General features: G+C 39.4%; 1 protein-coding gene across 1 annotated transcript in view; it reads right to left on the minus strand.

The window, feature by feature from the left end:
• The window catches only part of LOC128864834 (alpha-protein kinase 1-like), a 197259-nt gene that overhangs the window by 17899 nt on the left and 167040 nt on the right, over window positions 1-12320 (minus strand). Inside the window, exon 3 of the mRNA XM_054104592.1 lies at window positions 214-396. Within this exon, the coding sequence (XP_053960567.1) occupies window positions 214-260 (47 nt within the window). The 5' untranslated portion in view covers window positions 261-396. The remainder of the gene's footprint in view (window positions 1-213; window positions 397-12320) is intronic.

Below are 12320 nucleotides of genomic sequence, written 5' to 3' on the forward strand. Positions count from 1 at the left end.
GTGCGAGTTTCAAGTGACTCAGAAATCACGTTGATTTTTGATAAATTTTTTCCTTGCCGATGTTGCGTATTTTCTCCACATAACGAATGCCCAACATTATTTTATACGAAAGAAAAGTCACAGTTAAAGTAAAATACTATATTTTTCTATCCAAAGTCTGTCTGGCTTTGTCAAAAATCCAGTTAAATATTTCACTTTTTCGTATTTTCTTACCTCCCACTGCTCTTGCGATTCCTCGCCGATTTTGTGCGCTGCAACATCTTTCTGCTTATTTCTCAATCCTTTTCGGAATCATCAGCGATCACTCCGTAAGCATTCAATGTTGCCAAATGGGGTTTCGTTTGCCCTAATTTATGGCATTATTTACGTATGTACAACGCACGCTTTGCCTCGGTGCTGTAATAAAAAAGAAGTTAAACAATTCATGAGTGGAATGACGATTTCAAAGAACCTGGAATTCGATAATAGATAAGAGTAATGGGAAACAAACGCAAATGTGAAATATCAGCAACACAAACGCGAGCAATGAGTGAGGAGAACAAAGCGGCGCAATTTTAATTAAAATGCAGAAGCTTGTCACACATTGGTCGACTTTGATGTGGTTGACGATAGGCAAAAAAAAAAAAAACAAATATAAAAAATGTTGTAATGTTTTCATAAACGTGCCATGCAAAATGGGAATATTCTAAGTACTAAGCAGTGGACTTTCAAGCTCTTTTCAATGATAAAATACACCTTTACAGACCTGGCACCTCATCATTGTGCGCTCATGATTGCTTCATTTGGTACCCAAATTAAAAACGCATTGACATTTTTTCTTGTACACACATATGTACATACACACCATACTTTATATACTCACCTGCTGATTTCTTATCTCTTATCAGCAAGACGATGCAGATGAAACGCAAATACTTAGCAAAGAATTCCAAACGCAATATTCATTCCATCTGTTCGCCAAAAGCTCCATGAAGCCTTTACACATCCATCACAGTTCATATTTGCCGCTCAAAGGATTGTCGAAGCAGGAAATGACGAAACACGGCCTTTTGCGAGCCTGACTTTATTAACGAAAAAAGGAAACGCAAGCGAACGAGTTGGGAATCAACACAAAAATTGCATTGCTCCCACACATTTTAATGGGGATTAAGAGGAGTGTGACAAGAAAGCAAAAATGTGTATGGGATTTGTGTGTATGAGGGGATGAGTAAGTTGGGGAGTAGGAGTGTGTGAGAATTCTAGTGCCCGACCGAAACTGATTTTTTAACCGAAACCGAAATTTTTGTGAGTATTTCTGAGTCCAAGCAGGGCCAGTGTCGAAATGGAGTGGTTTTTGAGTAGATATGTAAATAAGTATATTAAAATTAAAGTAGAAGCGATGACAACCCTAAAAAAACGCTCCTCACGGTTTGACTATCTGTCTGACATAGTTTTGTTCTGATGGCCATTTGAAATTCAAGCCCACGAATATTTTCGTAAAAATGTAGAAAAGTTAATCTCGTCTGTTTTTCAAATGTCACTTTTTTCATCGAAAAAATACCATCACCGCAGCCAAACGAAAGCTTAAATGTACTGCGGTAAATCTACGCAACCTGAAATCATCCAGCACCGCTTTATTCAATTTCTGAGTGGGCGTACAAGCGCCATTGACGTTATTGTTGTAGCATCAAAAACATCCCCATCCACGTTTGGGTAATGCTGCTTGAGTGACAGTCCTTGGCCAGATACAAATCTGGTTCGTTCCGATAACATAGCACCGACTGTCTTGGGAATGTTGTTGTTTTCTTTTTGTTTCCACAATAACACTCAATCAGAAATTGTTCGCTGAAAATTTTGCTGTGATCCTTGATCGGGAGCATGGAGTCATCGCTGTGAAAGTGTTACTAATAAGATCTCAAGAGGCATCTCGTGGTTGTCCCAATAGCAGTATTTTGGACAGTTCTGGTGCTTTGTCCACTGCAAATCACTAGTTGCAGACGACCAAACGGGCGCATTCCCATGGCAACCGGTTCTAGGTACCGGAATGATGGGTTTCTCACGACTAACTGCTACCGCCCCATCAAACTAGCACTGCCTAGTGCACTGAATCTCAACCCTCGTGGGAACGTCGTACGTTCTGGTGGCCCAACTGTGATTACCACATCCGAAATGACCGATAAAATTCACCATCTAATATTGAAGATCGGTTAGTTGAGCTTGAAGAGAAGTGAAGGCTCATCACATCGATCAGAGATTTCATATTTGTATAATATTTGAAAATGCAAAACAGCAAGTATTTGTATGATCCGAAGAATGAACTCAGAACAGTGGACGAAAGACTGATTCATCAAAATACACCGGAGGCGAAAGAACAGAGTAGTCGAGGCTGTAGTTAATGAACTTTTAATGGTTAATCGAGGCCAAAGAAAGCGCCAAGTTGGTTCTGTCAGCCAACTGCGGCTGCGGCATTTGTATCCCGGGATCTGTGTCTGTTCAAGATCCGAGTACCCTGAAAAGAGTAAAACAATTGCCGTCGCACAATATGCAAAACTGGTGAATTGATGCGATGCTAATTTAAAGCACAGGCAGCATCATTCGGCTAGAAAAAACGCTTTATACGAGAGCAAAGTACTGACATATGAAACGCAACAGCGCCATCGCGTGAATTTGATTAAGAATTGATCCCTCATCTAACAAATTTCTCAGATACCAAACCATTGTGTAACAAATGAAGCTACTACCGAACATCAGCACAAGGAAGAACGTATTCGCCCTGACTTAACCACCCTTATAAACATCTTTCGAGCCACTGATCGTTTGCAAAGCACATTTGCCCACCGAAAGCGAATATTCGGTTGATCACTAGAAAATACCCAACCACATGCCGTGTGGATAATAGCCAGGATTGTCACTTGTTAAGCCCCCCATAGTGAGCGATATTATTCACTGTAGAGAAACTCTGAAGCCTGGTGCCTATAAACAGGCGCACACACAAGTAGGCGTGCACATACAAATATGATCACACTCTTGTTTACTTGGCTGTGTGTGTTTGCTTCGGAAAAGTGCATATGAAAATCCCAGATAAGACAAATAGAGCCGAGCATTTTATTAAAAGCAGCAAAAGTAAACAAAGCGCAACTTGCCAGTGTGCACAGCAAAGTGATGCACAGTGGGATTTCAGTGAGAGCTAGAGGACGAACGATGAAAGGCTTAATTCATACATGCATTTGGAAGGCATAGCAATACGCTGGCGGTGCCATGTATCTGGGCCTCATACTCGATGGGACACTTTGTTGGAATTTTCATTTCGGAGAAACTGCAAGGAAAAGTCAGAAGGGCCAAGTGGAGTTGCGAAAGGCATCTGCAGAATATGCGGCCTGAACTCAAAGTTGATGTGGGGACTTTACGTTGATGATGCGGTCGATTGTAACTTATGCCTCCTTAGCTTGGCAGAGGCCTACTTGACAAAACACTGATATTATTCTGAGCTGATTAAACTTCTATATTGTCTCCCGATTACTGTTCCGATGTGAACTTGTTCAACTGCAGCAATGAAGGATCTCCTCTTCACAGCATCGAGAGAGCTGCAATGTCGAATTTCCGATAGACATCAGTAGATATACAAGTAGTTATTTGAAACAGGTATTCTGGCAAGAGGTCCTTATTTGGAAGGTGTTAGATTTCTACTGAGTAGTATGATGTCCAGCTGGGTATGGATGTAGAAATGGAGTATCGCATCTTGAAATGGATGTCAGAGACGTACATTAGTCCAACTTCCGCAATAAATTTTAATATATGAGAGTGTCCTTACCGTCATCAAACCGTCATCTGGACCTGTTTTGCTCGCCCTTTATCGTTGAGGTAATGCTGATACCTAACAGACTGATTTCAGTCGCCATTTACGACAGGCATCGATGCAAGACAGGGAGAGACCATCCACCACAGATGGCTCAAAGCTCCACGGAAAGGTGTATATTCCAAACATCTGGCAATCTACTTCAGCTTTCGGCTCCCCCAAATAATGGAGTATTTTTCTGCCTGAGCTAATGCGGCAGTAAGAGCCGTGACGCATCTGAACATCTCCTTCAGCTTTCGGCTCCCCAAATAATATAGTGCTTTCCAAGCTGAACAGATGGCAATAATCAAAAACGTGACATTGGCACAGTGCAATGCGATACCTGGAGATGAAATCTACACTTTCATTGATAGCCTGACGGTAATAAAGTCCCTCACAAAGCAGTCGATAACCTCTAAAGAAACCATGAAACGCCGCACATCTCTGCACGAAATGGTTGAGTCATAAAAGTAACATAGGTTCTTTGTCATTGTGACATCGAGGCGGATTGCAAGCCCAATGATCCAGCGAGATTTGTCACCCGACTGAGTGATGAGTACGCGGACATTATAGCATACATTGGCATACCCTCGCAGACTTGTAGGCTTCTGATTTTTGGGAAAATTGTAAGGATAGCGAATGAAAGATGGCGTAGTAAACCGACCCATAGAATTGCGCGACAATTGTGGCCGACTTTTAATAACAAAAGCACAAAATCCCTGCTGGATCAAAATAAGCCTTAGCACGCGAACTTCCTTTATAACGGGGCACTGCCTACAAGTGATAGACAGTCATGCCCAGGGGATGGTCGTACAAGTACATGACTTATGGAGATGCTGCCTAGAGCACCACTTTAAATCGAAATTTTTTTAATGAGTTGGAGTACTGTGTAAATCAAGGATCTTCTAAAATTTTGAAAAGTTCACACTGGTTTTAGGAAAGGTAAGGACAAGTTCTCATCATGTCCGTCCTAACGTATTGCGCAGAAGCATCGACGATGGCAACATCCGATGAAGAGACGCTTGGAGTGTTCGTGAGAAAGACTCTGCGTAAAATTTTTGGACGTTGGCAACGGCGAATATGCAGGCGATGGAACGATGAGCTGTATGAGCTTTACGACGATATAGACATAGCGCAGCGAATAACGATCCAGTGGCTACGTTGGCTGGGCCATGTCGTCCGAATGGATACAAACGCTCTGGCTTTGAAAGTATTCGATGCAGAACCAGCTGGTGGTAGTAGAGGAAGAGGAAGCCCTCCTCTGCGTTGGAAAGATCAGGTGGAGAAGGACTTGGCTTCACTTGGTGTGTCCAATTGGCGCTGGTTAGCACGAGAAAGAAACGACTGGTGCGCTTTGTTAAACTCGGCCAAAATCGCGTAAGCGGTTATCGCGCCAATTAAGAAGAAGAAGAAGGACAAGTTCGCCCGGCGGTATTACAGTAGGCTATGGGACTGAGTGTGTCCCATAGTGGACAGCCTAATCTAACCTAAATTACGACAAGCAATCGTTAAGGTGTTTGGCCGAACTCCTTTTCCTATTTGTGGTACTCGTGTTAATGTTGTTCCACAATTGGACAGACATCCGTTACCCCGAACAAATTTTAGCTTGGTAAACCGTTGGAGGTTCCTTCAATTAAGAGATGGATTAAAAATAGACGAGAGAATAAGCGAAGGTATGATAGATTTCTATTTTGATGGGAATCTGGCTTGTCGCGTTTTAGGTTGATTTGCTAACAACCTCGGACTGCTTTTTTGGGCATTTTTTATCATATTTTCAGTTAGTCAAGCAACTAGAAAGACTATTTAGTCGGATCATCACATATAAGCTAATGAAAGACTATAGTGGCGCTCTTCTGCTGAGTTATGACATCCTTTTGCTTCTATCAAAGAAAACTACACAAGTTTTTTTGGTTACTGCCTACTGTGGAATGGCAGCTAACGAGCTCACCGATGAGTTGGTGCATTCGTTGTCTTCCTGTTACCCTACTTTGTATTCGCTGCTCTACGTCTAGGAGGCTAATAAGTGAACGGGTGGATTCAGATCGGGTAAACCCTGCGCTGCATTGGGAGCATCGAACACTTAGCTGACCCTTTAACTATTAAGAATGCGGTTCGGCACTTCCAGTTTGGTATCAGTGCGCGAAATTAGTGTAGAGCTAATCCAGAAGTAGGGGAACAAAGGTGTACATAACTTTCTGCAAGACGAGAGAGAAATACTCGCTGAATTGGGTCGTAGTGACCACTGTGCATGTGGCATGACGCTTTGACACGCAAATGAAAGCTTTCAAGAAAATCCGTAGTGACATTTCTAACGACATTTCTGAACAAACACACAAACATAATAAACTGCTTTGAACTCGGAAATAATATTGTTTGAGGTGCGATAAAAATCACGCAGCGCAGCACAAAAGCCGCTGCAAAACTGCTGATGGTTCTAACTGAAAAAAAAAAACAAAAAAATCAAAATTAGAAGGAAGGAGCTTTAAATAAGTGCATTTTTCTATGTAAATAGGTATGCATGTATGTATGTGTGTATATAGGTTTGTATATTTGAAATGTATGCTTGGAATTAGTTTTCTTCTTTCCTCCGCAGGACAAATAGCATTAATACATACGAGTAAAAAACTTTATAAAAATAATAGTTGAAAAAAAAAATTAAAATTACTGCGTAAAACTCATACTAAAATGACACATAAAAACTCCCAAAAAATTCAAAACTTCATTTTGGGTTACAGAATGTGGATTTGTGTTCCATTTTTTTTTTTTTTTTTGAATTGGGTAAATTTCTGGAAAATATTTCGATTTTAAGTTTGCATAGTCTCTGAAGCGATTTAACGATTATCTCTGAATGAGAAAAGCCACAGTCGCTGCGAAGAGAATTTTTGCTCAGAGCTTGCGCTCTCTGTTGGTCGATTGGAGCCGAAGAGGAAAATAGTATCATTTTCCAACACAGCCGAAGCAAAGCATTATTTTAATACGAAAAAAGAAATAAAAAAGTGAAAACAAAAATTTGGTTTCAAGGTCAAAAAGTGCCGAAAATTGGTGATGTAGTAAACGTGAAGTGGTGAAAAATCCCAAATTCAAGAAGCTACTTTCATTTAAAATTTTAGTAATTTTTATTAATTTTTTTTTTAATTCACATACTCTTTAACTAAAAACAGAAAAACAGCGGGCCCTTGAACTAATATTTGACAAAAGTGGGCATACGCAAAAGAATAAAAAAATGTTAATAATCTTTAAAATCAAATATCTCGAAAATGATTAAAATTTAGGCATCATGTGATATGAACAAATTAATCCGAAATGCCCTAGATAATAATACCCGGTAACTCTTATATTATTCTTAGATTCGTTTATTCGATCATTCGCAACCTGAAAGAGAGATTTGAAAACATAAAGATACACTCCTCGGCTTTCAAACACTTTTCCCCGATAATACCTAGTATTTCTGCGAGAATGCTATACTTCTTAAATTTTAAAATATTTCATATTTGTTCTAGATAATCAATTTGAGGAAGTTTAAGCAGCAGTAAATTTATTGCATTTGCAGGTATTGAGAGTGCCGAGGAGGAGCCAAAAACAGTTTTCAAAGCTGTTAAAGTGTGCCGAAAAGATACACTGCCGAACACATAACAGGTGACCCTAAAGTAATCCTCCTATCAGAAAATGCTATTAATTTTGCGATTGGCCCCTAATGTCAGTTCTGTTTTGACATTTGTGTAGTAAACACATGCGAAATACACGTTAATAAACAATGCTACGTTACACTGCTCCAGAACGCGGAATACTGCTGACTATTTATTTGACCAATAATCGGTCGGTGACTTTGGCACAAGGTGAATTTCGTCGCAGATTTCCTCGCCGTCCAACGCCTACTGGTGAATCTCTGCGACGTTTACCCGCTCGCCTCGAAGAGACTGGCACAACAGGAAATGCTGCCAGGCGAGGCAGACCCCGGAGTAGCCGTTCTGCAGAGAATATTGCTGCTGTAGCCGAAGATGTCATGGAAGCGCCGTCGACATCGACCAGACGACGTGCCACGCAAATGGGTATCAGTCGACGGTTTTTACAGCGAATCCAGACGGTGCATCAGCTGTTAGCTGCTGACCGCCAATCGCGTCTAACATACGCTCAAGCCATCCTTAATCACCACCAAGAGGAAGATGATTTTTCATCAAAACTAATCATGAGTGATGAGGCCCATTTCCATCTTAGCGGGTACGTAAATAAGCAAAATTTACGCTTGTGGGGCACTGAAAATCCGCGTGTAACCCACGAAGAGCCATTACACCCGCTCAAAGTCACTGTATGGTGTGCTGTTTACGCTGGAGGAGTCATCGGACCTTTTTTCTTCGAAGACGTCGCGGGCCAAAGGTTTACTGTGAATGGTGAGCGCTACAGAGCAATGATCAACGAGTTCTTTTTGCCGAAACTTGATGAATTGGGATTGAAAAACATGTGGTTCCAACAGGACGGTGCAACGGCACACACTGCACGTGCCACAACCCATATGCTGAAGGATGCATTTCCCGGGCGCCTAATCTCCCGTTTTGGCGATTTGCAATGGCCAGCAAGATCGCCTGATTTGACCGCTCCAGACTTCTTTTTGTGGGGCTTTTTGAAGTCACGGGTTTATGTCAACAAGCCTCAGACTCTTGCAGCTCTTAAAGACAATATCCGTCAAGAATGTGAGGACCTATCGCCGGAAGTTTTGGCCAAAGTGGTGTAAAATGCCATAAAAAGGGCTCAAATGGCAATCAACTGTGGCGGCGGCCATTTACATGACATCATATTCTCGACTTGATGTAAAAAAAATTAAAAGACCAAATAAAAATAATCCACAAGAAGAATCAAAGTTTTTCATTTTTTTTTTTAAATTACAGCCAAAAAACATCGCAAGGTTACTTTTGCGCCACCTGTTATAAAGTATATACAGTCCGATTCTGAGTAGAAACTCTACGGGAGATTTTTCTCTGCTCTATTTTCTTCTATCGTGAAAAAAAATCCAAGAGAATTTTTTCCATGTCTCCATCTTTTTCTGCTTTCCACCTTCAACAAAAAATTTCAAAGGATTCTGAGCCCTCTAACAAATATTGGAAAGCAGATTTCTTTAGTCTATAAAATTTATCAAACCTGTAAAGATTGAAAATTAATGGCAATTTTAATAGAAGATATTTTTAGTACTCACGAGGATTGCAACAATTTAAGTGGATTTGCTTTATCGCGAATGATTCTTCTTGAAGCTTTTTGCGTCTGTAACTGACACTTCAACTCAGCGGTTTCTTCGCCCGTTATTTTTTGGAAACCTACTATATTCTGAATTGTTTAATAATTTTTTTGTTTAATAACTCTTTTGCTGACTTTATTTGAGATAACGTAAACTTTCACACAATTCACATCATTTGGAATTGTCAAAAATACATAATTCAGCTATTTCGAAGTTCGAATTTCCTACTCCCAAAATTTTTATGACAAAATCTTGTCCACAAAAGGGACAAACCACCGATTGCATATCTGTCATGAAAAAGCGCTTCATCATCTACCTTTCGGAGTCAGTCTACAGTGTTAAGTTCCTCCATTTGTGGATTAACATCAATACGCAAAGTGCCAATTGTAGCGGTTGAGTGCAACAGAACATCTTTATATCTAAAGGGTTTTCCAATAGGAGGTGTTATTTTGATATTCAAAGAAAAATGCAATTTTTTACAATGATATAAATGATCGGATGTTTATTTCATTATAAAGAGGAAGGTATGCCGTTAATAGTGGAAAATAACATCAGGCAAATGACCATCACGACCCCACTTACAGGGCAATATCCTTTTCATGAAATTTTCCATAACCGAATTGCAAAGTGGCTGCCCTATGTCCTCGATAGCCTCACGAATTCCATCTTTGAGGTCTCGAATCGACCCTGGGCCTACTCTTTCATATGGCCCCAAAGAAAAAAGTCACAAGATCTCGGTGGCCAATTGTGATCACCTCATGGAGAGATAACACGGTCCGGAAACTTTTCCCGTAAAAAATCAATGGTTTCGTTGCTTGTGTGGTACTTAGCGCCGTCTTGTTGAAAATAAACGTTGCCTAGATCAATACCATCCAATGCCGGCCATAAAAAATCGTTACTCATCTCTCGATAGCGTAATCCATTCACCTGTAAAACCTGTTATTGGAAAACCCTGTATAATGAGTTCAGTCCCACTGTGGACAGTTTTCGAAAAATTGCATAAAAACGAGCGACGAGTCGAATCAAGTTATAGTTTGTTTTTTATTTTCACAAGACTAAATGCCTCTATTCGTTCCGCTGTGATTTGAATTTAATTTGTTTTCATTAAAAATATCTTTTGTTTTCGTTTTATTAGTAATTTTTTTAGCACATCGAAGGCCTTTTTTATTTCATTTTATATGCTGTATTTTATTTTCAAGTTTCTTACACTTTTTCTAAATAAAAATGCAATACTTATATAAATATTTTATTCTAAATTTATACTTATGAAAGGATATAATATATAACCCGTTATTTTCCCAATTACGAGGGGTCCCTTGTATATGTCGGGATTTGGCAACCCTGGTGTTGCAATCTGGCAACTGACAGCTGTATCGCAAAGTTTGACATTTTTTGGCTTTTACGTACTCAGATCGTTTTGAAATTCCAGTGCTATTTGTGTTGTTTACAGTAACTTAAAAGATTCATCTCGGTCCAAAAATGGAATTAAATCGTGAACATTTTCGTGCGATTATTTTTTACAACTTTCGACGTGGATTAACTCAGCAACGTTGCATGAATGAACTTAATTCATTTTTTCGCGATGAAGCTCCATCAAGGACCAGTGTTTATCGGTGGCATGGTGAATTCGATCTTGGTCGTAGTTCACTCCAAGACGAATTTCGTGGAGGTCGTCCAAAATCAGTTGTTGTTCCGAAAACCATTGATGCTGTGCGTGAACTGATATTGCAAGATCGTCATGTGACCTATCGTGAGATTGAGACAATCTTAGGCATTAGTGGGACCAGCATACATTCAATATTGCATAAACATTTGACTGTCAAAAAAATTTGTTCGCGTTGGAGCCCACACAATTTGTCATTCGCTCAAAAAAAGGCTCGTGTCGATTGTTCGAAGGAAATGCTCAAAAAATACGATCGCGGGGCTTCGAAACACGTCTATGACATCGTGACAGGTGATGAATCATGGATTTACGCGTATGAGCCCAAAACCTGTATGGGTGTTTCAAGATGAGCCAAATCCAACAAAAGTTGTTCGCACACGAAGCACTTCCAAGTAAATGGTCGCCTGTTTTTTGGGAAAAACTGGACATGTCGCAACCGTACCACTAGAACAACGCAGAACAGTAAAATCTGAGTGGTACACAACCATTCGTTTGCCAGTTGTCTTCCAAGAAATTAGGAAAACCAACCGCCAAAGACGGATCACTGTTCACCAGGACAATGCGAGCTCTCACACATCGGCTCAACACAACTGCATTTTTGAGCACCCAAAACATCGAATTAATGGGTCATCCGCCGTATAGTCCTGACTTGGCATCGAATGACTTCTTTTTATTCCCGTACGTAAAAAACAAACTGAGAGGTCAACGTTTTTCGACACCTGAAGTAGCGGTTGTGGCATTCAGAATGCATGTTTTGGAGGTACCTCAGAGTGGCAAAAGTGCTTCGACAATTGGTTCAAACGCATTCAAAAGTGTATAGATCTTCATGGAGAATATTTTGAAAAACAATAAAGTGATTTTCAATGATTAAAATTTGTTTTTGTTCTCTAATCTCGACATATAAAAGGCACCCCTCGTACTCAAAATTTTGCAAAAGTAAAAGCTGCTTTATTGATTAACAGCGATAAAATTTTGTATTTCTAATTATGCATATTTGTTTCACTTACTAATATTATCATATATCGGTATTTTGGGCATAAGTGAATATGAATTTCCAAATATTCCAAGCGCTTAATTTTCATCACATTTCCACCATTTAAAAAGTGCTATTGAAATTTCGCTAATTAATTATAGCACTTTATCATTTACTACTTTACCACCAGTTAACGCGCGCATACATATGTACGTAAATGCAGCATTTCTCGTATGTGATTATATCTTTATAAAATACACTAATTTTGGTTTTTTTTTTCTAGTTTCCTGAGAGGAAAAAGAGGTTCATATGTGGAGACGGTAGAGGGTTAATACACCCCCGAAAGTATCATAAAGGCACCACAAATTGACAAGTTTTGATTATTTATTTTATTAATTTTCTAATTTCAATAATTTTTTTATAAAAATATAGTTCATTTTTTGTATAACAAAAACTATAATAATTTACGTTTCAAATTTTGTGCAAAAATTTATAAAAATTCAACAAATTTTCAGCAAAATTTCTAAGGAGAATTAAAATAAAAAATTGGTTCGCAGTTTTATAGCCCGTTAAATTATAGTTTCATAAAGTGCAAGTTTGAAGTGGCTCAAATTTTACGTTGATTTTTGATAATTTTTTTCTC

The sequence above is a fragment of the Anastrepha ludens genome, chromosome 5 (genome assembly GCF_028408465.1).
Source record: "Anastrepha ludens isolate Willacy chromosome 5, idAnaLude1.1, whole genome shotgun sequence".
Taxonomy (NCBI): domain Eukaryota; kingdom Metazoa; phylum Arthropoda; class Insecta; order Diptera; family Tephritidae; genus Anastrepha; species Anastrepha ludens.